Source organism: Saccopteryx bilineata, chromosome 6 (assembly GCF_036850765.1).
Source record: "Saccopteryx bilineata isolate mSacBil1 chromosome 6, mSacBil1_pri_phased_curated, whole genome shotgun sequence".
Taxonomy (NCBI): domain Eukaryota; kingdom Metazoa; phylum Chordata; class Mammalia; order Chiroptera; family Emballonuridae; genus Saccopteryx; species Saccopteryx bilineata.
The window spans coordinates 128389500-128415632 of record NC_089495.1 but is presented as its reverse complement, the minus strand read 5'-3'; the positions used below and the strand labels follow the sequence as shown (position 1 = coordinate 128415632).

The window sequence follows — 26133 nt, the reverse complement described above, 5'->3', positions numbered from 1 at the left end:
TAGAGTGTCCCGTAGTTCGGCTGTCAGCGATGCTGTGTGAATGCGGCACACATGCTCTGTGGGAACACGTCTCCAGTTCAGTTCTTGTGGCACAGACCTGGGAATGGGGTTGTGGGTTGGGCGACAGTCTGGTTTAAAGACTCACCAGACTTTCACAGTAGCTGCATGCACTCACTTTTCATGGCGCATGGCTCTGCTCTGCGCCTCCTCTCTAGCCTGGTGCTACTTGTTGTTTTATCATAGGCACCTGGTGTGGCTAATGACTTTTTGACTAAAATAGAAGAGTCCTCAAATTTTTCAATAAAAGTTACCTGTGCCTGACCAGGTGGTAGTGCAGTGGATAGAGCATCGGCCTGGGATGCTAAGGACCCAGGTTCAAAACCCCAAGGTCACCATCTTGAGTGTAGGCTCAGCAACTTGAGCGTAAGATCATAGACATCCCAAGGTCATGGCTTGAGCAAGGAGTCACTGGCTCGGCTGGAGCCTCCCAGTCAAGGCACATATGAGAAAATAATCAATGAATAACTAAGGTGCTATAACTATGAGTTGATGCTTCTCATCTTTCTCCTTTCCTTTCTGTCCCTGTCTCTCCTTCTCTCTCTTTCTCTCCTCCCTAGCTTAAAAAAAAGTTACCCATGAAAAACAATCTTGCCTTGTGAAACCTAGAAGAAAAATACATTTTTCATTACTTCTGTCAATTTAGAAAAGAAGGTCATTGCATGATTTCATCTGAGGACAGATGAGGGGGTACAGGAGAGTGGGGCCACAGGGCAAGACAATGTGGAGACAGCATGGCTTCAGGCCAGCAGGGGCATTGGTTTTCCTTTACAGCTGTAATGACGGAGTAGGTGGATGTTAGAACTCCCACCTACTAGAACCAAAGTGGATTACAACTTAACTTGGGAACAGTCATCTTGAAAAACCAACTTTGGACTAAACTAAGAGGAATCTATAACCAAGCATCACCGAAGAAACCACACTGAGCTGGTAGGAAGGGTGGAGACATGGAAAGGGCTGCCCTGCTTTGAGGAGTGAGAGGTGGCGCAGAGGATCTCTCACGGTGGGGTGGGTTACCCGGAGAGTTGTGGGTACTCAGCCCCAGGACGAAAACCCCAGCCCAGAGCCTCAGAGACTAGAGGAGGTGCACAGACAGTATTTAGTTGAGACAAGAGCCGGGTTGCTGTTTGCGAGAGGGAGACAGAACTCTCAGACCCAGGCTCCATCTTAAAGGGACCGTGCAGAAAACCTCATTCACAGCCACTTACCTGGGGCTCTGGTAGTGGGGAGCACCGAGAGGACTGGAGTTGTGAGAGGAGAGGACTAGAGTAGCGAGAGGAGAGTGTAGTCTCGGGGGCACAGGGAGAGACTGGGGGACAGCCACCCTGACCCCTGTACCGGGTCACTCCCCAAACCTAAATGACCATTTTTCCTGGGAGAACCAAGCCAGCAAAGGGAAGCAATTACCCCACCCACCAGAGGCTCTCCTGCTCCAGTCAGTGCAGAGAGACACTTAGAAGGAAGGGGCACATCAGGGACACAGGTTTTGAGTGCTGAGGTCTGGGCTACACCACCCCACCAAACTGCTGAGTACCCTCTGAAGGGAGGGAGGGCTCGGCCTGCACTGCAGAGGGGGTGGAGCCCGGAGAGGTGTCTCATGTTCCTGCAGAGGCAAAGCCCAGTGGCTGGTGAGGGGCGGAGCCTGGAGAGGCATCCAGTGTGCCAGTGGGGGGGCGGAGCCTGGCAAGGCATCCTGCATGCCCACAGGGCTGCCCAAGCTGCAGCCCACAAGCCCGTGTGCCTGGCAGTGCCAGTGCCTAAGAGGCAGTGGTGTGGGGTCCAGTGGAAAGACCATACCTCGGGAAGAGAGAGGCCACACACATTGGCCAAGAGTAGATAAAAGTACAGCTGATATTTACAAGAGCATCAGGGCCCAGCAGAGGCAGCCACAAATTCTAGATCACCTATAGTTCCAAGAACGTTGCTAAGGGCCAGTCATAAGCAGTGACCCCCACTAGTCTGTGCCAGGTTCCAGCCAAGGAGGTCCAGGGCTGGTACATCCAGCAGCCAGACACGGAGAGCATCAGGTCAGGACCTAACAACCCTAGTTAGAGTGGCATCTTAGGGAAAGGCTCCTCACACCTGACGCAACTAAGGCATAGAGAATGCTGACACAAATAGCAAAAAGAGAAGTAGCAGCAGACAAGTAGCCCACAGCAGATTACAAACAACAGCTGAGGCCAACCCAAGAAGATCTAGAAACAACACAACTGAAAGCTGAAGGCAGACACAACCAACCCTATACTCAGCTAACTATACAAACAGCACATCCAAAGGAGCAATCTATACAGAGACAAAATGGGAAGACAGAGAAATGCAATTCAAATGAATCAACAAGAGAAATCCCCAGAAAAAGAACTGAATGAGATGGAAATAACCAAGATACCGGATGCAGAGTTTAGAATAATGATTGTTAGGATGCTCAAGGATCTTAGAGCAACAAGAGATGGACATAATGAGCACCTAAACAAAGAGATAGTAAGCATCAAAAAGGACATTGTAATCATAAAAAAGAATCAGACAGAAATGACACACAATATCAGAAATGAAGACTACACTAGAAGGAATTAAAATCAGGCTGGATGAAGCAGAAGTTCAAATCAGTGATTTAGAGCAGTGATTTTCAACCTTTGTTTCTCACACACTCATAAACTAATTACTAAAGAAAAAGGGGCCCTGACCTCTTCTTCTTTAGTAACTAATTTATTTGTGCCCTGAGATGAAAATGGTTGTATTTAGTCAGGGGCACTGACCTTAGTAATTAGTGTGTGTTTGTGCCATGAAAAAAAAAGGTTGAAAATCACTGATTTAGAGGACAAGATAAACAAAAGCACGGAAGCAGAACAGCAAAAAGAAAAGAGGGTCAAAAAGTCTGAGGAAAGTCTAAGAGAGCTCTGTGACAACATGAAGAGAAACAACATCAGCATAATAGGGATTCCTGAAGGAGAAGAGAAAAACCAAGGGATAGAGAACCTGATTGAAGAAATCATAGCTGAAAACTTCCCTAAATTGATGAAAGAAAAAGTCACACAAGTTCCAGAAGCACAGAGAATCCCATTAAAGAGGAATCCAAAGAGACCTACACCAAGACACATCATAATTAAAATACCAAAGCTAAGAGATAAAGAAAGAATACTAAAAGCTGCAGGAGAAAAGCAATCACCTACAAAGGAGCCCCTATAAGGATAACATCCAACTTTTCAACAGAAACACTTGAGGCCAGAAGGGAATGGTAAGAAATATTCAAAGTACTGACCTCTGGTTGCGCAGTGGATAAAGCGTCAACCTGGAAATGCTGAGGTCACCAGTTCGAAACCCTGGGCTTGCCTGGTCAAGGCACATATGGGAGTTGATGCTTCCTGCTCCTCCCCCCTTCTCTCTCTCTGTCTCTCTCTCCTCTCTCCGTCTCTCTCTCCTCTCTCTCCCTCTCTGTCTCTCCTCTCTCTAAAAAAAAAAAAAAAAAAAAAAAGAAATATTCAAAGTAATGCAGAGCAAGAGCCTACAACCAAAACTTCTTTTTTTTGGGGGGGGGGGCTTTTAAAAAATTTTTTTATTTTTCTGAAGCTGGAAACGGGGAGAGACAGACGGACTCCTGCATGCGCCCGACCGGGATCCACCCGGCACGCCCACCAGGGGCGACGCTCTGCCCACCAGGGGACGATGCTCTGCCCCTCCAGGGGCGTCGCTCTGCCGCGACCAGAGCCACTCCAGCGCCTGGGGCAAAGGCCAGGGAGCCATCCCCAGCGCCCGGGCCATCCTTGCTCCAGTGGAGCCTTGGCTGCGGGAGGGGAAGAGAGAGACAGAGAGGAAGGAGGGGGGGTGGAGAAGCAAATGGGCGCTTCTCCTATGTGCTCTGGCCGGGAATCGAACCCGGGTCCCCTGCATGCCAGGCCGACGCTCTACCACTGAGCCAACCGGCCAGGGCCAACCAAAACTTCTTTATCCAGCAAAGCTATTATTTAAAATTGAAGGAGAAATAAAAAGCTTCCTAGACAAAAAAAAAAAAAAAGAAGAAGAAAACTCAAAGAATTCATTACAGCCAAACCAATGTGGCAAGAAATGTTAAGGGGCCTGTTGTAAACAGAACAAAGGGAGGGAAATCTAGTAAAAGAGAAATGTAGATTTAAATCATAAAATGGCAATAAACAACTACATATCAATAATAACCTTAAATGTAAATGGATTAAATGCTCCAATCAAAAGACATAGGGTAGCCTGACCAGGCGGTGGCGCAGTGGATAGAGCATCGGACTGGGATGCGGAAGTACCCAGGTTCGAGACTCCGAGGTCGCGCGCGGGCTCATCTGGCTTGAGCAAAGAGCTCGCCAGCTTGGACCCAAGGTCGCTGGCTCCAGCAAGGGGTTACTCGGTCTGCTGAAGGCCCATGGTCAAGGCACATGTGAGAAAGCAATCAATGAACAACTAAGAAGTCGCAACGCGCAACGAGAAACTGATGATTGATGCTTCTCATCTCTCTCTGTTCCTGTCTGTCTGTCCCTGTCTATCTCTGCCTCTGTTAAAAAAAAAAAAAAAAAAAAAAAGACATAGGGTAGCTGCATGGATAAGAAAACAGGACCCGTACATATGCTGTCTACAAGACACCCACCTCAAAACAAAAGATACACATTAACTGAAAGTAAAGGGTTGGAAAAAAAATATTTCATGCAAATGGAAATGAAAAAAAAAAAAGCTAGGGTAGCAATACTTATATCTGACAAAATAGACGTTAAAACAAAGGCTATAGTAAGGGATAAAGAAGGTCACGTCATAATGATAAAGGGAGCAATCCAACAGGAAAATATAACCATTATAAATATCTATGTGCCTAACCTGACCAGGCAGTGGTGCAGTGGATAGAGCATCAGACTGGGATGTTGAGGACCCAGGTTCAAAACCCCGAGGTCACCAGCTTGAGTGCGGGCTCATCTGGTTTGAGCAAAGCTCACCAGCTTGGACCCAAGGTCGCTGGCTCGAGCAAGGGGTTACTCAGTCTGCTGAAGGCCCACGGTCAAAGCACATATGAGAAAGCAATCAGTGAACAACTAAGGTGTCGCAACAAAAAACTAATGATTGATGGTTCTCATCTCTTTCCATTCCTGTCTGTCTGTCCCTATCCATTTCTCTCTCTGACTTTCTCTCTGTCTCTGTAAAAAAAAAAAAAAATCTGACCCTGGCCGGTTGGCTCAGTGGTAGAGCGTCAGCCTGGTGTGTGGGAGTCCCGGGTTCGATTCCTGGCCAGGGCACACAGGAGAAGCGCCCATCTGCTTCTCTACCCCTCCCCCTCTCTTTCCTCTCTGTCTCTTTCTTCCCCTCCCGCAGCCAAGGCTCCATTGGAGCAATTTGCCTGGGCGCTGAGGAAGGCTCTGTGGCCTCTGCCTCAGGCACTAGAATGGCTCTGATTGCGGCAGAGCGATGCCCCAAGATGGGCAGAGCATCGCCCCCTGGTGGGTGTGCTGGGTGGATCCCGGTTGGGCGCATGCGGGAGTCTGACTGCCTCCCCGTTTCCAACTTCAGAAAAGGAAAAAAAAATTAAGAAAAAATCTATGCGCCTAATATAGGAGCACCCAAATATGTAAAGCAGATTTTGATGACATAAAGGGTGAGATCAACAGCAATACTATAATAGTAAGTGGTTTCAGTACCCCACTAACATCAATGGATAGATCCTCAAGAAAGAAAATTAACAAAAGAAACAGAAGCCTTAAGGGACACACTAGATCAACTGGATTTAATAGATATTTTCAGAACCTTTTACCCTAAAGCAGCAGAATATACATTCTTTTCAAGTGCTCATGGTACGTTCTCTAGGATAGACCACATGTTAGGACACAAAACGAGTCTGAATAAGTTTAAGAAGATTGAAATCATATCAAGCATCTTCTCTGATCACAATGGCGTGAAACTAGAAGTCAACTGCAATAGAAAAACTGAAAAACATTCAAACACTTGGAAACTAAATAGCATGTTATTAAGTAACGAATGGGTTAACAATGAGATCAAGGAAGAAATAAAAAATTTCCTTGAAACAAATGAAAATGAACATACAACAACTCAAAATTTATGGGACACAGCAAAAGCAGTCCTGAGAGAGAAATTTATAGCATTACAGGCATACCTTAAGAAGCAAGAAAAAGCTCAAATTAACAACTTAACCCTGCATCTAAAAGAACTAGAAAAAGAACAGCAAATAAAGCCCTGAGGAAGTAGAAGGAAGAAAATAATAAAGATCAGAGCAGAAATAAATGACATAGAGCAGGGGTCTCAAACTCGAGCCCATGCGGCCCGCCCACCAATTTTGTGCGACCCGCAGACTAATCAAACTTCATGGATTAGTCTGCGGGCCAGTCTGCAGGCCGCACAAAATTGGTGGGCGGGCCGCGAGTTTGAGACCCCTGACATAGAGGCTAAAGAAACAATATATTGTAGAAGATAAATGAAACCAAGAGCTGGTTCTTTGAAAAGGTAGACAAGATTGATGAACCTTTAACCAGCCTCACCAAGAAATAAAGAGAGCCTGACCAATCGGTGGCGCAGTGGATAGAGCGTCGGACTGGGATGCCGACGACCCAGGTTCGAGACCCTGAGGTCACCAGCTTGAGCGCGGGCTCATCTGGCTTGAGCAAAAAGCTCACCAGCTTGGACCCAAGGTCGCTGGCTCGAGCAAGGAGTTACTTGGTCTGCTAAAGGCCCGCGGTCAAGGCACATATGTGAAAGCAATCAATGAACAACTAAGGTGTTGCAATGAAAAACTAATGATTGATGCTTTTCATCTCTCTCTGTTCCTGTCTGTCTGTCCCTATCTATCCCTCTCTCTGACTCTCTTTCTGTCCCTGTAAAAAAGAGAGAGAGAGAGAGAGGACAGACTCAAATAAATAAAATTAGAAATGAGAGTGGAGAAATAACTGACACAGCAGAAATACAAAGGATTGTAAGAAAATACGATGAAGAACTGTATACCAAAAATTAGACAACCTAAGTCAAATGGACAAATTCCTTGAAACATATAATCTTTGAAAAAACAATCTGGAAGAATCAGAAAACTTAAACAGACCAATTACAACAAATGAGATTGAAACAGTTATAAAAAACTCCAAACAAACAAAACCCCTGGGCCAGATGGCTTCACAGGCGAATTCTACCAAATATTCAAAGAAGAACTCCTATCCTTTTCAAGCTATTTCAAAAAATTCAAGAGGAGGGAAGACTTCCTAGTTCCTTTTATGAAGCGAGCATAATTCTGATTCCAAAAACCAGGCAAAGACAACACAAAGAAAGAAAACTAAAGCCAATATCCCTGATGAATTTAGATGCTAAAATTCTCAACAAAATATTAGCAAACCGGATCCAGCAATACATGAAAAAAAATCATACATCATGATCAAGAGGGATTTATTCTGGGGAGACAAGGCTGGTACAGTATTTGTAAATCAATGTGATTCATCATACAAACAAATGGAAGGAGAAAAATCACATGATAATATCAATAGATGCAGAAAAAGCATCTCATAAAATTCAGTACCCATTCATGATCAAAACTCCCAGCAAAGTGGGAATACAGGGAACATACCTCAACATGATAAAGGCCATCTATGACAAACCCACAGCCAACATCATACTCAATGGGCAAAAATTAAAAGCAATCCCTTTAAGATCAGGAACAAGGCAGGGGTGCCTACTTTCACCACTCTTATTCAACATAGTTCTGGAAGTGCTAGCCACAGCAATCAGACAAGAAGAAGAAATAAAAGGCATCCAAATTGGAAAAGAAGAAGTAAAACTATCATTATTTGATGATGATATGATATTGTACATAGAAAACCCTAAAGTCTCAGTCAAAAAACTACTAGACCTGGCCTGACCTGTGGTGGCGCAGTGGATAAAGCATTGACCTGGAAATGCTAAGGTCGCTGGTTCGAAACCCTGGGCTTGCCTGGTCAAGGCACATATGGGAGTTGATGCTTCCAGCTCCTCCCCCCTTCTCTCTCTCTGTCTCTCTCTCCTCTCTCTCCCTCTCTCTCTCCTCTCTAAAAATGAATAAATAAAATTAAAAAAACAAAACAAAACAAAAAAAAACTACTAGACCTGATAAATGAATTCAGCAAGGTGGCCGGATATAAAATTACTATTCAGAAATCAGAGGCATTTTCATACACCAACAGTGAACTGTCTGAAAGAGAAATTAAGAAAACAATCCCCTTCACTATTGCAACAGAAAGAATAAAGTAGGAGTAAATTTAACTGAGGAAGTTAAAGACTTGTACTCAGAAAATTATAAAGCATTGATAAAAGAAATCAAGGAAGATATAAACAAGTGGAAGCATATACTGTGTACGTGGATAGGAAGAATAAATATCATTGAAATGTCTATATTACCCAAAGCAATTTATAAATTCAATGTAATCCCTGTTAAAATACCGATGACATACTTACTTCAAAGATATAGAACAAATATTCCAAAAATTTATATGGATCCAAAAAAGAACACTAATAGCCTCAGCAATCTTGAAAAAGAAGACTGAAGTGGGTGGTATCTCACTTCCTGATACCAAGTTATACTACAAGGTCATTGCACTCAAAACAGCTTGGTACTGGCATAAGAACAGGCATATAGCTCATTGGAACAGAACAGAGAACCCAGAAATAGAACCACACCCTTATGGATAATTGATATTTGACAAAGGAGGTAAGAGCATACAATGGAGTAAAAACAGTCTCTTTAACAAATGGTGTTGGGAAAATTGGACAGCTACCTGCAAAAAAATGAAACTAGACCACTAACTTACACCAGTCACAAAAATAAACTCATAATGGATAAAAGACTTATTTTTTTTAAACATTTATTGTTTTTATTTTTATTCTTTTTACAGAGACAGAGAGTCAGAGAGAGGGAATGATAGGGACAGACAGACAGGAACAGAGAGAGATGAGAAGCATCAATCATCAGTTTTTCGTTGCGACACTAGTTGTTCATTGACTGCCCTCTCACATGTGCCTTGACCGCGGGCCTTCAGCAGACCGAGTAACCCCTTGCTGGAGCCAGCAACCTTGGGTCCAAGCTGGTGAACTTTTGCTCAAACCAGATGAGCCTGCGCTCATGCTGGCGACCTCTGGGTCTCGAACCTGGGTCCTCCGCATCCCAGTCCGACGCTCTATCCACTGTGCCACCGCCTGGTCAGGCATGGATAAAAGACTTAAATGTAAGTCATGAAACCATAATCATCTTAGAAGAAAACATAGGCAGTAAGCTCTCCAATATCTCTCGCAGCAATATATATATTTGCTGATGTATCTCCATGGGCAAGTGAAATAAAGGACAGGATAAACAAATGGGACTATATCAAACTAAAAAGCTCCTGCACAGCTAAAGACAATATGAACAAAATAAAAAGACAAACCACACAATGGGAGAACATATTTGACAATACGACTGATAAGGGGTTAATAACTAAAATTTATAAAGAACTTGTAAAACTCAACACCAGGAAGAGAAACAATCCAATCAAAAAATGGGCAAAAGAAATGAATAGACACTTCTCCAAAGAGGACATACAGATGGCCAATAGGCAGATGAAAAAATGTTCAACATCACTAATCATTAGAGAAATGCAAATTAAAACCACAAGTGAGATACCACCTCACAGCAGTCAGAATGGCACTCATTAACAAAACAACACATAATAAGTGCTGGTGAGGATGTGGAGAAAAGGGAACCCTCCTGCATTGCTAGTGGGAATGCAGACTGGTGCAGCCACTGTGAAAAACAGTATAGAGATTCCTCAAAAAATTTAAAATGGACTGCCTTTTGACCCAGCCATCCCACAATTAGGAGTATATCCTAAGAATACCAAATCACTGATTCAAAGGAAGAAATGCACCCCCATGTTTGTGGCAGCATTGTTTACACTAGCCAAGATCTGGAAACAGCCCAGGTGTCCGTCAGTGGACGAGTGGATTAAAAAGCCATGGTACCTATACACAATGGAATACTACATGGCCATGAAAAAGAAGGGAATCTTACTTTTGCAACAACATGGATGGACCTGGAAACTATTATGCTAAGTGAAATAAGCCAGGCAGAGAAAGAAAAATATTGTATGACCTCACTCATTTGAGGAATCCAGTGAACAATGTGTACTGAGGAACGAAATAGAGGCAGAGGCAGGATCAAAGGGACCAGAGGGAAAGAGGTCAGAGGGAAAGGAGATGAGAGGATGGGATCAGGGAAGGGAAAGAGATTGGTGAAATTATATATATCATACATAACAGCGTTATAGAGAGCGGGAAAGCAAATCTTGGAGAGAAGGGGGGAGGTCATTGGGGGGAGAGGGGCAAGGGGGATGTTGAGGGAAACACGGGGGTGGGGGGGATGTACTTGGTGGGACCCTTGAACCTATGTAAACACAATAAATTAAAGTCAATTAAAAAAAAGTTACCCATGAAAAACAGCCTCACCTTGTGAAACCTAGAAGAAAAATACATTTTTCATACTTCTGTCAATTCAGAAAGGAAAGTCATTGTATGATTTCATCTGAGGACAGATGAAGGGGTGCAGGGGAGTGGGGCCACAGGGCAAGACGATGCAGGGACAGCATGGCTTCAGGCCAGCAGAGGTGTTGGTTTTCCTTTGCAGCTGTAATCATTTTCTCTCTTTGTTTTTGTTTGTTTGTTTAAATGAGAGGAGGGGAGATAATGAGGCAAACTCCCACATGCACCTGACAATGGGGATCCACCCAGAAACCCCTTCTGAGGTGGATGCTGGAATAAGCCATTTTTAGGGCCTGTGGCTGATGCGCTCCAAGGGAGCTATCCTCAGCACCTGGGGCCACACACGAACCAATAGAGCCACTGTCTGTGGGAGGGGAAGAAGGAGAAAAGGGGGAGAGGTAGTGGGGGAGAAGCAGATGGTCACTTATGTGTGGCCTGACCAAGGATCAAACCTGAGACATCCACATTCCAGGCTGATGCTCTATCCACTGAACCACTGGCCAGGGCCCACTTTCTTTTTGTTGCACTCAGCAGACATTGCTAAGGCATCAGGAAGGAGAAGTGAGTGGGAGTTTTCCATCTGAGGAGATCCAGCAGCTACAGGAGCAGAATGCAAGCCTGCGAGACTGTGTCACCCAGATGAGGAGAGAGATGGAAGCTTTGAGCGAGCAGGTTCTCCCTCCTGCCTCTCAGGGAGCAGACACTGCACCTGCATGCCAGCTAGATGCGAAGGCAGCAGACACTGCCCCAGGTGAGTGATGGGACCAGAGCCAGCCTCCCCTGGGTCCAAAACAGGTTTCACCGGGACTCTTAGAACGAACATTCTTCATGAGTTACTTCAGAGTGTGGCAGCTGCTTTCCTTCAAGGGTGGGGTCTGTGTCAGTGCTGTAAATAGTAAAGGGGGAGGAAAAGGAAGACGCTAGCCACACTTAAAGCCAGAGTGAGACTGCTAGAGGCTGGGTTAGCGGGCACCTCCTGTACAGGGGCAGCATGCGGCCAGCAGTCTCCAGCCAGTCCTTGGGAGTGTGCCTGTCGAGCAAAGGCAGGCACCTGCCAGCAGGTTCAGAGTAGTGCACTGGGCAGCTGTGGGTGTGCAGACACCAGGCTGCCGAGCTGCTGCATGCTCCAGACGTGATGCTGTGTCTGATGAAAGTTCACAGGGCTGTGGAGGTGACAGTATGTTCTCCTGATTGCTGCACCCTCCCTGACACTGCACTTGTGATCAGGTGCCGAAGAATTGCAAAAATTGTTAATAGTAGTATTTTAAAAGGAAGAATCACGCCCCCTTACCCCTCCTTTCTGAAAAGAAAAAAAAAACCTAGAGAAAGAGATTAAAGGGGCAAAAATTAGCAACTAATCATAGTTTAACTAACGTTCTCTGGAAGGACTAAGGCCACTTTCTAGACAGCAAAGAAGATAAAAGTTATCTGAAAACTTCCTCTTCCCCTTCCTTAAGATCCTTTAGGGGACAATGTTTATATATCTTAATTAAGAATTCCTACACTACCTGACCAGGCGGTGGCACAGTGGATAGAGCATAGGACTAGGACGCGGAGGACCCAAGTTCGAGACCCTGAGGTCGCCAGCTTGAGTGCGGGCTCATCTGGTTTGAGCAAAGCTCACCAGCTTGGACCCAAGGTCGCTGGCTCGAGCAAGAGGTCACTCGGTCTGCTGAAGGCCCGCAGTCAAGGTACATATGAGAAAGCAATCAATGAACAACTAAGGTGTCACAACGAAAAACTGATGATTGATGCTTCTCATCTCTCTCTGTTCCTGTCTCTCTGTCCCTATCTGTCCTTCTCTCTGACTCTTTCTCTGTCCCTGTAAAAAAAAAAAAAAAAAAAAGAATTCCTACACTGATTCTAACTCTTCCTCCCTGCCTGGAGTCCTGAGAGTGACGTAAACCTCTAGACCAGGGGTAGTCAACCTTTTTATACCTACCGCCCACTTTTGTATCTCTGTTAGTAGTAAAATTTTCTAACCGCCCACCTGTTCCACAGTAATGATGATTTATAAAATAGAGAAGTATATATACTTACCTGGCAGGGGAGATACCATGATCACGAAGGTGGTTTTCCCAGGGTGAGGCTTATCCATTGCACTCCAGATGTGCTGACCCCTGCGATTTCCCCAAATGTGGGAAACTCGACTGCATAATTTGTGGTAGTGGGGGACTACATTCGCGCTCTCCCATGAAGAAAAAATAAAAAAATAAAAAAAAAATAGGGAAGTAACTTTACGTTATAAAATTTATAAAGCAGAGTTACAGCAAGTTAACGCATATAATAATAATTACTTACCAAGTACTTTATGTCAGATTTTCACTGTTTGGCATAAATCTTTATAAAACAACTTACTATAGTTAAATCTATCTTTTTATTTATATTTTGGTTGCTCTGCTACTGCCCACCATGAAAGCTGGAACATCCACTAGTGGGCGGTAGGGACCAGGTTGACTACCCCTGCTCTAGACAAAGGGATCACGAGCCCACTCCCCTTGCTTGAAAACCCTGCACTCTGTAACGTTTTATATGCTTTCTAATAACCATCCCTTCTGAAATTCTTTATATGTATAAAACTTATAAACTAAAGCTAGCCCCAACACTTTTAGCAAAGGTAATTTCAGTAAGCTTTTCTCCTTACCCTAAGCTAAAACTTTTTACTGTTGTGGTAACAAAGATAAATGTAAAACCCTGGAAGATTTGGGAATGTCTCTGATATGTAAAATGACATTTACCCTACTGTGTTGGTATGTAAAACATTTATCACTACTGTATTATCTTGTAGTCTTTTTTTTTTTTTTTTTTTTACAGAGACAGAGAGAGAGAGTCAGAGAGAGGGATAGATAGGGACAGACAGACAGGAACAGAGAGAGATGAGAAGCATCAATCATTAGTTTTTCGTTGTGACACCTTAGTTGTTCATTGATTGCTTTCTCATATGTGCCTTGACTGTGGGCCTTCAGCAGACCTAGTAACCCCTTGCTCGAGCCAGTGACCTTGGGTCCAAGCAGGTGAGCCTTGCTCAAACCAGATGAGCCCGCGCTCAAGTTGGCGACCTCGGGGTCTCGAACCTGAGTCCTCCACATCCCAGTCTGATGCTCTATCCACTGCGCCACCGCCTGGTCAGGCTGTAGTCTTTTTTTTTAAAGGACTTTATTAATTTTTTAGAGAGAGAGAGAGAGAGGGAAAGAGGAAGAGAGAGCGAGAGAGAGAGAAGGGGGAGAAGCAGGAAGCATCAACTCCCATATGTGCCTTGACCAGGCAAGCCCAGGGTTTCGAACCAGCAACCTCAGTGTTCCAGGTCGACACTTTATCCACTGCGCCACCACAGGTCAGGCCTTATCTTGTAGTCTTAATGTGTAGGAATGTTTTTCCTTTTAATAGATCCTATAGATAAATGTTGTAAGCTTATCAGTAAATGACTTTTGTACCATGCTCCCCCTCCTTTCCCCCCCAACCAGGATGTGATCATGTCTATACAACCAACCTCAGGACTATAATCAAGGCTGCACGATTTGGGTTAGCTATACCCCGTGTAAGTCATATGTAGACAGCTTATTAATAAATCTCCTCCTAAAATTTCTTCTGTATCCTGCCTTGGTGTCTCTACGTAACTCGCAGATTAAAGTACACTACTTTATAACACACTCTGTGGCCAAAGGGAAGGTGGCACTCAGGTTCTGGGACACTGGGTGGGGACGGGGTGGGGTGGGGGGCCAGAGACGTGAGCAGGTTCCAGCTGGTTGAGCCTCTGCTTAGGGGATGCTGGACGACTGAGAGTGTGTGTGCCTACACATGCACACATTTACAGAGTAGGTTGTTATTTTCTTTTTTGGCAGATTATGTTCTGGCCCTTGAAGCAGAAATATGGAATCTTAAGTGTAAATTTAAAGCATTGGAGGAGCAGCTAGGAGATGTGGGGCCTTCAAAGATGCCCTTGTCTCACACCGATGACCAGCCCAGTGTCCACTCCAAAATGGAAGCCCCTGGTAGGTGGCATGTGTCATGGGCTTTGTCCCAGGAATACTGTCTTTGTTCTAAACTAAAATAGTAACCCCCCCAGGCAGTCCATCAAGTGCAGAGCGGAGCTCGGAACTCCCATTCCCAGCACCAGGGCTAGCACTGTTCCGATTCCTCTCTTGTGTTCCGTTTTCCTCCTCCGTGCAGGGGACTTATGTGGCAGATACTCTCATCTGGCTTCTTCCCACCCATCTGTGTTTGGTGTGCATACCTGCCAGTTCCCCACCAACACCCATGAGAGCTGTGCTTAGTGTCACTGCTCTGGGGGCCACAGGACATGCTGTTGTGGTTAAAATTGGCAGTGTTCCCGCTCTGGCCGGTTGGCTCAGTGGTAGAGCGTTGGCCTCGCTTGCAGAAGTCCCGGGTTCGATTCCCGGCCAGGGCACACAGGAGAAGCGCCCATCTGCTTCTCCACCCCTCCCCCTCTCCTTCCTCTCTGTCTCTCTCTTTCCCTCCCACAGCCGAGGCTCCATTGGAGCAAAGATGGCCCGGGCGCTGGGGATGGCTCCTTGGCCTCTGCCCCAGGTGCTAGAGTGGCTCTGGTCGTGGCAGAGCATCGCCCCTGGTGGGCGTGCCGGGTGGATCCCGGTCGGGCGCATGCGGAAGTCTGTCTGACTGTCTCTCTCCGTTTCCAGCTTCAGAAAAAAAAAAAAATTGGCAGTGTTCCCTTTATCATGAGCTGAGCCTTATTTTCTGTGGTCTGCAGGAGGTGTGCTGCTCAGGCTGCCATAACAGCTACATAGGCTGGGGCTCATGAGCATTTACTCCTTTACTGGGACCTGTTGGTGAATGAAGGTTGTAATTTTTTTTTTAATTTTTCCATTGATTTGGGGGGGGAGGGAGGGAGAGAGAAAAACATCTTTTCCTTTTTTTTTTTTTTTTTTTGCGAGAGAGACAGAGAGAGGGACAGATAGGGACAGGCAGACGGGAAGGGAAAGAGATGAGAGGCATCAATTCTTCGTTGCAGCTCCCTAGTTCATTGATTGCTTTCTCATATGTGCCTTGACTAAGGAGCTCCAGCAGAGCGAGTGACCCCTTGCTGAAGCCAGTGACCTTGGGCTTTAAGCCAGCAACCTTTGGGCTTAAGCCATTGACCATGGAGTCATGTCTGTGATCCCGTGCTGAAGCCAGTGACCCCATGTCAAGCTGGTGAGCACACGCTTAAGCCAGGTGAGCCTGCACTTGAGCCAGTGACCTTGGGGTTTCAAACCTGGTCCTCTGCATCTCAAGCCGATGCCCAGTCCACTGTGCCACAACCTGGTCAGGTTTTATTTTATTTTATTTTATTTTCATTAAGTGAGCGGAAGGGAGATAGACTCCTGCATGCACCCCAACCAGGATCCACCCAGCCAGTCCCCTACTGGGTGATACACTGCCTGTCTGGGGCTGCTACTCTGTTGCTTGGCAACCGAGCTATTTTAGCACCTGAGGCGGAGGCCATGGAGCCATCCTCAGCACCGGGGGCCAACTTGCTCAAACCATTTGTGCCATGGCTGTGGGAGGAGAAGAAAGGGGGGGGGAGGATGGAAAAGCAGATGGTTGCTTCTCCTGTGTGCCCTGACCAGGAATTGAACCTGGAACATCCACACACTGGGCTAATGTTCTACTGCTGAACCAACCAGCTGAAGCCAAACATTGACTTGTTGTTATGCACTTATTGGCTGCTTCTCATACATGTCCTGACCAGGAATTGAACCTGAAACCACAGTGTGCTGGTTGGGTCTATCCACTGACCCAATCAGCCAGGGACAGAAGGTCTTAATTTTAAGACAGACTTATTGGTCAGTCTGTTGGTTAGTACAGCATCACAGAAGGGTTCACACTAGTTTTCTCCTTTTCTGTTATTCTGACTTCCAGTTCTAACAATGAGAAACCTGGCTCCTGACACCCTTGTTACAGTTACTTTTTCTGTCAAGTCCCTGGACAGACGCTACCTCCCTGGCCCTCCTGTGCTCTCTCTGCCATGTGGACACTCCTCATTTTGCTGGGGTGCTGGCCCCAGGTAGATAGCCCATCCAGGTCACTGGACACAGTCACCTTGTCTCAAATAATGGAAGTTCCTCCTTTTCCAGGGCTGCTGGCTTGCTTGCTTTCTCGTGTCTTTCCTCTGCTGGACTCTGATGCTAGTCACAACCAGCTTTCTTCCTGAGCCCAGAGAACTTTCAGTATTTCACTTTTTGGTTTAATGTGTGTTTTTTTTTTTAATTTATTTATTCATTTTAGAGAGGAGAGGGAGAGACAGAGAGAGAGAAGGGGGGGAGGAGCTGGAAGCATCAACTCCCATATGTGCCTTGACCAGGCAAGCCCAGGGTTTTGAACCAGCAACCTCAGCATTTCCAGGTCAGCGCTTTATCCACTGCGCCACCACAGGTCAGGCGGTTTAATGTGTGCTGAAGGTTTGTTGTTTTTGTTTTTTGGTCCGATTAAGGAAGTTTCTTTCTACTCCTACTTGAATACAAGTCTTTATTTATTTTTATTTTTTTTTTATTTTTTTTGTGGCAGAGACAGAAAGAGTCAGAGAGAGGGACAGATAGGAACAGACAGGAAGTGGGAGAGATGAGAAACATCAGTTCTTCATTGCGGCTCCTTAGTTGTTCATTGACTGCTTTCTCATATGTGCCTTGACCGTGGGGCTGCAGCAGACTGAGTAACCCCTTGCTCAAGCCAGCGACCTTGGGGTCCAAGCTGGTGACCTTTGCTCAAATCAGATGAGCCCGCGCTCAAGCTGGCGACCTCGGGGTCTCCAACCTGGGTCCTCCGCATCCCAATCCGATGCTCTATCCACTGCGCCACCTCCTGGTCAGGCACAAGTCTTTATTTTTTATCACAGTTTCATTAGTTTCTACTCAGTGTATTTTGAAGCTTTGCTGTTAGACACACGATCTGGAGTTGTCACGTTCTCCTGGTGAACTGACCCCTTGTTGCTAGTCTGTCCTGCGGCTTTCTCTGCCTGGAGTCTCTCGTCCAGTGGTGGTCAGGTTGCTTCCCCTGGTTGTGCCGGCATGTTTGCCTTTGCAATCAACTTCTGACCTCCGTCATCATGTCTGAAGTGCATTTCTTGTGGGTAGCCTGTAGTCAGGTGTTCTAATGGTCGTGTCTATATTTAATTGGCACTTTTGCCCTGGACATGGTGAGTGCCACTGGGCCAAGCCAGGCAGTTGTATCCGCTTTCTGCCCCTCACCTCCTCCTCCTGCCGTAGGGCTGGGGCTACTCAAACTTGGCCCACTGTCCCTTCTTTCTTGTCTGTGGATTTTCAGGGTATTTCTTTGGGTACTTTTTCTTTTTCTTTTTTTTTAAACTTTATTTATTTATTCATTTTAGAGAGGAGAGAGAGAGAAAAAGAGAGAGAGAGAGAGAGAGAGAGAGAGAGAGAGAAGGGAGGAGCAGGAAGCATCAACTCCCATATGTGCCTTGACCAGGCAAACCCAGGGTTTTGAACCAGCGACCTCAGTGTTCCAGGTCGAAGCTTTATCCACCGCGCCACCACAGGTCAGGCAGGGTACTTTTTCTAATGGTTGTTCTAGTGATTACAGTATACAGATACTTAGTATCTCAGTCAAACTGTGTCAACATTTTACAAGGGGAACGGGAATTTCACCACCAGTCAGACCCTTCACCCCTCTGTGGTCGCAAATGTCACCTCTTTCTACACTTAAAACTTCATCAGACAGCATCGTCATTTTCTTTCTTTTTTTTTTTAATAGAGACAGAGAGAGAGTCAGAGTGAGGGATAGACAGGGACAGACAGACAGGAACGGAGAGATGAGAAGCATCAATCATTAGTTTTTCATTGCACATTGTGACACCTTAGTTGTTCATTGATTGCTTTCTCATATGTGCCTTGACCACGGGCCTTCAGCAGACTGAGTAACCCCTTGCTTGAGCCAGTGACCTTGGGTCCAAGCTGGTGAGCTTTTTGCTCAAATCAGATGACCCCGCGCTCAAGCTGGTGACCTCAGGGTCTCGAACCTGGGTCCTCAGCATCCCAGTCTGACGCTCTATCCACTGTGCTACCGCCTGGTCAGGCAGCACCGTCATTTTGACCTTTTGCTATCAAGCATAACTTTAAAACTCAGGAAGGAAGTGTAGTCTGTGAATTTACCTGGACTCTGGCCTTTCCTAACTGTCTTCACTCCTGTTGACCTGGGTTTCCTGGGCTGCCAGCTCCCTCTGCCTGCACCTTAGAGAGAGAGGAAGGGGGAAAGAGAGAAAGACATGGATTTGTTGTTTCTCTTATTTGTGCATCATTGGTTAATTCTTGTGTGTGTCCTGACTGGGGATTGAACCCACAACCTTGGCATATTGGGTCACGCTCTAACCAACTGAGCTACGTGGCTAGAGCTTTACACTGATTTTGAATGTTAACTCTTTGAATAGTGAGTTTTTTCATGCTCATTGACCCCCAGGAGTGAGTTGTTGTTTTTTCAAAAAATGAAATGAGTTCCAGTCCCAGTTTTATTAACTTAAAATCATGCTTGTTTGATAACCAATTTATGGAAACAAGAAGAACATACATTAGCCTTTTTTTAATGTTTCTTTACACATTTTTAAAATAAATCGATTGTACTCTGGATGGTCTGGAGGCACGAGGATGTACATGAACGATCGTACTACTCAAAGGGTTAAACCAACCTTGTGTTTCTGGAATAAACACACCATGTGATATATTCTCTTATTAGTACTTCATTAAGAATTACTATCCTCGCCTGACCAGGCGGTGGCGCAGTGGATAGAGCATCGGACTGGGATGCAGAGGACCCAGGTTCGAGACCCTGAGGTTGCCAGCTTGAGCGCGAACTCATCTGGTTTGAGCAAAGCTCACCAGCTTGGATCCAAGGTTGCTGGCTCGAGCAAAGGGTCACTTGGTCTGCTGTAGCCCCGGTCAAGGCACATATGAGAAATCAATCAATGAACAAGTAAGGAACCACAAGGAAGAATTGGTGCTTCTCATCTCTCTCCTTTCCTGTCTGTCTGCCCCTATCTGTCCCTCTCTCTGACTCTTCCTGTCTCTGCCAAAAAAAAAAAAAAAAAAAAGAATTACTATCCTCATGCACATGAGCCAATGAGTCATACTAGTCTCTAACATTCCCCTTGTGATATTCTTGGTAGGTTTTGCAATCATGGTTTTTCTGGTCTCAGATGTGTTCCCTGTTTCTCTGTTTTCTGGGGGGAAAAAAATTGCATTCGACTTAGGTAAGTTTTTCTTTAATTGGTTTGATAGGATTGCTTTAACCCATTGACAGAATTCAACTTTGAAACCACCTAGGTTTAGCATTTTCTTTGTGAGAAGCTTTAAATGGCGAATTCAGTTATTTCAGTTAGAGGACTACCCACATTTTTTCTTTCGTGTTGTTGTGAGTCGGGGGCACAGAGAGAGAGATCAGCAGACGAAATCATCAAGGACTAGCAAAGGACCACCGCTCACTCAGGCAGATGGCACTGAGTTTGCACTGTGTCCTAATTTTATTCACAAGACTTCAAAAAGCTTGTTTACTGAGAAATTGGCATAACATCAAGTGTAACTTTTTTTAAATTTAATTTAATTTTATTTTATTTTTGTAATGGAGTGACATGTAACTTTTACTTAAAGATACATGGAGTGCACCTGCAAGATAGCTTAGTAGTAACATAATATCAGAAGGCATTAATTGCTATTGCTTCTATGGATCCCACAACATTCCTCTCTTTATCTCAAGGGATAACCTTGGAAGGTACAGAAATCTTATGAGAATGTTTTACTGAGAAAAAGCCCAGCAACTGCCTTCAGTCACATAGACCTGTTTCAGTGACCCGCCTTCAAGTCACAAAACAATTCTCTTGGCAAAACATTCTTTTCTTGTTGACTGTGTTCCCATCCAAGGCCATGCAATGGGTTATTCCACTACACATGTTGTCAATTTTGTTCTATTCTAGAAAACTGTCCCTTTCATCTAAATGTTTAAAGCTTTGGTAGAGAGCTGTTCACTTCTCCTCCTGAGAGTGGTAAGGCCTATAGGACTGATGATGGCATTTTCTCCTCACATGGTGTCCATCCTTGCTGGTCTCACCAGGGACTTATCTATCCTAAGAGAACCTTTTCAAAGAGCCAGCTGTTGGTTTTGTTGGTCCTTTAATCCTTCATTTATATCAATATTTTATTTCCTCATATGTCACATTAGCTTCATTCTTTCCTTCCTTCTACTCTCATTTTCTACATCCCATGACACCCCATGAGATAATGTCACCTCATGGGGTTTTTAGTCTTCCCCTTTTTATTTTGTTTAAAAATTTTTTTAATTAATTAATTTATTTTTTAAATTTTCTTCTTCTCAGAGCCCAGGCCAACTTTGCTCCAATGGAGCCTTGGCTGCGGGAGGGGAAGAGAGAGACAGAGAGGAAGGAGAGGGGGAGGGGTGGAGAAGCAGATGGGCGCTTCTCCTGTGTGCCCTGGCCGGGAACCGAACCCGGGACTCCTGCACGCCAGGCCGACGCTCTACTACCGAGCCAACCGGCCAGGGCCTAGCCTTCCCCTTTTTAAAAATAAGTTTCTGCAGCTCTAAATACTTCTGGGGGGGGGAGTTATGGGTGCATTTCATTAGTTTTATAAGCATGTTGTCATGATACTCAGTTCAGAATCATTTCTAACATCCACATGACTTCTCCTCTGACTCGTGTGGTGTCTGATGTTTTCTTAGCTCCCAAACGACTGGGAGCCTGGTGCACTTGGCCTTCGGACTCTGGGGGCAGGTTGATTTTCTTTCTGCACAGATTCTTGCTTTCTTAGCATGAGGGTCATACTTGATGTTGAACACACCTCCATTTCCGTGGAGACTCTCTCTTCCCCTCACCTTCACATCGAGGGACCAGGAGTGACAGTAGGTGTCCTTGCAGGAGCAGAGAAGTGTGCACCTGCCCTGGATGACATAGAGAGGGCAGGCGACCCCGCCCTTCCCTGTGGCCTGACAGAACCTCTCTTTCTACAGGAGGAGCCATGCCAGCTAATGGTGCATCCATGGGGATGGGGCTAGCACTCAGGCAACTGGGAAACAGGGCACATCTGCTGAGCTTCCTGGTGACCCAGCTCAGAGAAAAGGTACAGCTCCTGACAGGCTGTGTGGGTCTCCAACTGGGAGTGTTCATGGGTGGGGGGGGCAGTATAAGGCTCTAGAGCTGTGACATCACACGTGTTGCTGTACATGTCTGTGCTGTTTCCCTCCAAGGCACCAGCTACTGGGAGGGGCTAGTGCACTTAGCTGTGTTTCCCAGACAAGAAGATGGCTAGAGTGAAGGTATGGGTGGCAGGCAGGCAGGCATTCGGGACACGCTTGCAGTCTGGACTCCTGTGCAGATGGCACAGACGCCAGGCTCCAGCACAAACCACCTGTCATATGTATGCAAGGTCACACGCAAGTTTGCTGCCACAGACATGCACCATCTCCTTCTATTGTGGTAAAGTGTGCACCACATGAAGTGCACCATTCTGTGTGTGGTTCAGTGACCGTGGATGCAGTCACAGTGTCATGTGACCATCTCCAACTACTCTCAGAACTTGTCTATGATCCAAACAGAAACTCTGTCCATGAAACCCACCCCCACCCCAGCACCCTCGGCTCTTCCTGTCAGTGAGCCTGACGACAGTTAGTAGCTCACACATGTGCAGTCATGCATGTTTGTCCTTTTGTGAAGCTCACACACGTGTGGTCACATGTCTGCCCTTTGATGTATGGCTCATTTTGCTCAGCAGAATGTTTGTCCATATTGTGTCCCAGTGTGTTCCACACTTTGCTTCTTCCCCTGACGAATGCTAGGACTATTTCCACCCCTGGCCACATGAACACGTGCACAGGATATATCCTGTCTGTTTTCAGTTCCTTGAAGAACCACCAGCTATGTTCCACAGTGGCTGCCCGTGTTGCCTTCCTGCCAGCGGGGCATGAGGTTCCATGTCTCCATGTCCTTGCCAACCCTGAGTTCCTAACTGGTGGCAGCATCCCAGCAGGGCGAGGGAGGTAGTACCTGACTGTGGTTGTGATCTGCACTGTTCTGGCTGCAGATAACGTTGAGCACTTTCCAGGGGCCTGTCAGCCATCGCACATCTTCTCAGAGTATCTGTTTTGTGTCTTTTGCCCATTTTTATCTAGGGTGTTGTTTACTTTTGAGTTGTAGGAGCTCTTTGTACATTCCAGATGCAAGTCCCTCATCAGATAGACAGTGTGCAGAATTTTCCTCCCATTCTGTGGCTTGTCTTCTCCTTTCCTTGCTCCTGTTTTTTGAAGCACCAATGGTTTTTTTTGTTGTTGTTTTTTAACAGAGAGAGAGACAGATAGGGACAGACAGACAGGGAGAGAGATGAGAAGCATCAATTCTCTTTTGCGGCACCTTAGTTGTTCATTGATTGATTTCTCATATGTACCTTGACCGTGGGGCTACAGCAGACCGAGTGACCCCTTGCTCGAGCCAGTGACCTTAGGCTCATGCTGGTGAGCTTTGCTCAAACCAAATGAACCAATACTCAGCCGGCGACCTCGGGGTCTTGAACCTGGGTCCTCCATGTTCTAGTACTATGCTCTATCCACTGCACCACCGCCTGGTCAGGCACAAATGGTATTACTTAATTTGGGGGGGGGGTATTTTTCTAAAGTGAGAAGCTGGTTGGGGGAGGCAGACAAACAGACTCCCACATGTGCCCAACTGGGATCTACCTGGCATACCCACCAGGGGGCAATTCTCGGCCCTTCTGGGGCATTGCTCCACTGCAAACGGAGCCATTCTAGCACCTGAGGCAGAGGTCATGGAGCTGTCCTCATCGCCCAGGCCAATTTTGCTCCAGTGGAGCCTTGGCTGTGGGAGGGGAAGAGAGAGAGAGGAAGGAGAGCGGGGAGGGTGGAGAAGCAGATGGGCGCTTCTCCTGTGTGCCTTGACCGGGAATTGAACCGGGACTTCCACACATCAGGCCAACGCTCTACTGCTGAGCCAGCTGGCCAGGGCCACAAATGGTTTTAATTTTGATGACATCCAGTGGGTCTGTTCTGATATCACATGTCCCGCTACGTTTACTCCCATGCTTCTCATGAGGCAACAGAAAGAGGGGATGTCCACACGTCCTTTCAAGCTCATGAGTGTACAAGTCCCACCATAAACTCTGCCTGACCTGTGAAGCAGAACACCATCTGTGCAGCAAGCAGGCAGTCCCAGAACCCACACCATCTGCCTCCCAGTGCGCTCACTGCTGTGGTGGGCGTGGGCTGGACCACTTTTTCTGGTGATGGGATCATGGCTGTGTGTATACATCAGGGCTGCAGGTCCACAAAGCTTCTGGGTCTCCGTTTTCTAGTTCTGCCCACTGTTGAAATTTCATATGCCCACACATGCCCATGCTGCAGCTGGGAATAAACATGATACAAGAGTTCCAGTTTTGTCTTGGAAATCACAATTTGATCATCCTTGGAAAATGTCCACCTCAAAGTATATTTAACTTATTTATTTTTTAATTTTATTTTTTGGTCCTGACCAGTTGGTTCAGTGGTAGAGCTTTGATCTGGCACATGGATGTCCTGGGTTCAATTCCTGGTCAGGGCACACAGGAGAGGTGCCCATCTGCTCCCCCCCCCCCCCCCGCCTCTCACTTCTTTTTGTCTTTTTCTCTCTCTCTCTCTCTCTTCTCTCTCTCTCTCTCTCTCTCTCTCTCTCTCTCTCTCTCTCTTCTCCCCTGTGAAAGGTAGGCCGAAGGAGGACATCCGAGTTCAGGTAAGAAAAGTTTATTACGGGGTCATCTGCTGGGCTGACTCCTAAGGCGGAGGTCAGGAACTGTTCTCTAACAGGTAGGGTTAAATAAGGGATTTGAGGGTGGGGGCTGGTAGTCGTTATGGGGAAAGGATAAATGTAGTTTTCAGCAATTTATATAAGATTAACTGTAATCAAGTTAGGGGACCTTCCATACCCGGGTGAGTCACCCAGATGCCTGGGGGGAGGTGATCTGGAACATCCAGTTTGTCAATGTCTCTTTGTCTACTTAAGGGAGGAGGGGGTCATGGTCCCTGCCTGCAACCCTATCATTCCAGCCTTTTGTTATATATTTATGGGGCCGTAGTCCTTTTTCTGTAGCTGCTTCCTGCTGACTAGGGGCAGTGAGTTCTGGGAGGAGACAGCTGGCCTTGGGCTGCGGTGGTGAAGTAGGGACCTTCTGGAAGGTGGCTTGGAGTAATGAGTTTGTGGACAGTTTGGTTAGTAAAGGCCCTCAGGCGGTCCTAGAGAAAGTTAGAGAATAAGCGCAGAAAACAGGGCCCAAATGCTAAAATGACAAAAATAAAAGTGAGTGGGCTGATAAATGGTAACAACCAAGACACCGAGTTTGTGCGGAGCTATTGATTCCAAGACCCCTCTTGTCTGTCCTGGATTCGTTGGGCTCATTCCTTTAATTTGGTGTCTGCATCTCTAACCAGCCCTGACTGGTTGAGGTAAAAGCAACATTGTTCTTCTAGAAAGACACAATACCTCCTTTTTCTGCTGTCAAGAGATCCAGGCCTTGGAGATTTTGTAGTGCAACAGCAGCCAGGGAATCAAGTTGGTCTTGGAGTCTTATCAGAGTGGAGGCAATTTCCTTTAGGGAGTTTTAAAGATCTTGAAGAGGGAGAGTGAAAGTAAGACAAGGAGGTGGCTAGCCCCCTTGCCCATAGGCCCACCCCTCTAGAGATTCCTAGGGCTGCTAGGAGATGTATTACCTGTATTGCCCGTTTGTTTCTTTGCTTGATTAGAAGAGTGCTAGGGACAGGGAAAGGCTTGTTGGATGGAACTATGTTGATGTTAGGTTTGAGGTAGACTAGGGTACAGGTTCCAGTCCAAATAGTTGGGAGATACATGTAGGTGTTAGTCCCACACATTTTTTTTTTTTTTTTGTATTTTTCTGAAGCTGGAAACGGGGAGAGACAGTCAGACAGACTCCCGCATGCGCCTGACTGGGATCCACCCGGCACGCCCACCAGGGGGCGACGCTCTGCCCCTCCAGGGCGTTGCTGTGTTGCGACCAGAGCCACTCTAGCGCCTGGGGCAGAGGCCAAGGAGCCATCCCCAGCGCCCGGGCCATCTTTGCTCCAATGGAGCCTCGCTGCGGGAGGGGAAGAGAGAGACAGAGAGAAAGGAGAGGGGGAGGGGTGGAGAAGCAGATGGGCGCTTCTCCTGTGTGCCCTGGCTGGGAATCGAACCCGGGACTTCTGCACGCCAGGCCGACGCTCTACCACTGAGCCAACCGGCCAGGGCCTAGTCCCACACATTTAGAGAGCCCCTGACCTGGTGATACAGGCTGAGAGGTGAAGAGAGAATAGATGGACAAAGGGTCGTTCTTGTCTTTCTGTTTCTGAGCTCCAGACAGTCAGGGTGGAGGAACGAGCAGCCCCAATAAGGAGGGGAGATATGAGAGGTGGATTGTTTTGAGCATTGTAATCTTGAGGAGGATGGAGTGAGCCAGGGATAGAGTTGTGTGGTGGGATAAGAGCATTTGTGTTGTGAAGCTGTAAGAGTAGGGGGTCCCGTGAAGTGGACAGAGTTAGAAAATAATCTGTTTGCTTCTGGAGAAACTTGATAGTCAATTC

General features: G+C 46.3%; 1 protein-coding gene and 2 non-coding genes across 4 annotated transcripts in view; all 3 read left to right on the top strand.

Annotated features, from left to right (window-relative positions):
- The window catches only part of CCDC57 (coiled-coil domain containing 57), a 122338-nt gene that overhangs the window by 28366 nt on the left and 67839 nt on the right, over window positions 1-26133 (top strand). The window contains exons 11-13 of one of the 2 annotated variants that reach the window (XM_066235019.1): window positions 11077-11293; window positions 14385-14534; window positions 21529-21638. In XM_066235019.1, the coding sequence (XP_066091116.1) occupies window positions 11077-11293; window positions 14385-14534; window positions 21529-21638 (477 nt within the window). Of the gene's footprint in view, window positions 1-11073; window positions 11294-14384; window positions 14535-21528; window positions 21639-26133 lie in introns of both variants that reach the window. The other variant, XM_066235020.1, reaches the window with a different exon arrangement.
- LOC136309634 (U1 spliceosomal RNA) lies at window positions 12575-12738 on the top strand. The gene has a single exon (XR_010726327.1). It is a non-coding gene; the product is annotated as a U1 spliceosomal RNA (small nuclear RNA).
- TRNAA-CGC (transfer RNA alanine (anticodon CGC)) lies at window positions 14875-14950 on the top strand. The gene has a single exon. It is a non-coding gene; the product is annotated as a tRNA-Ala (tRNA).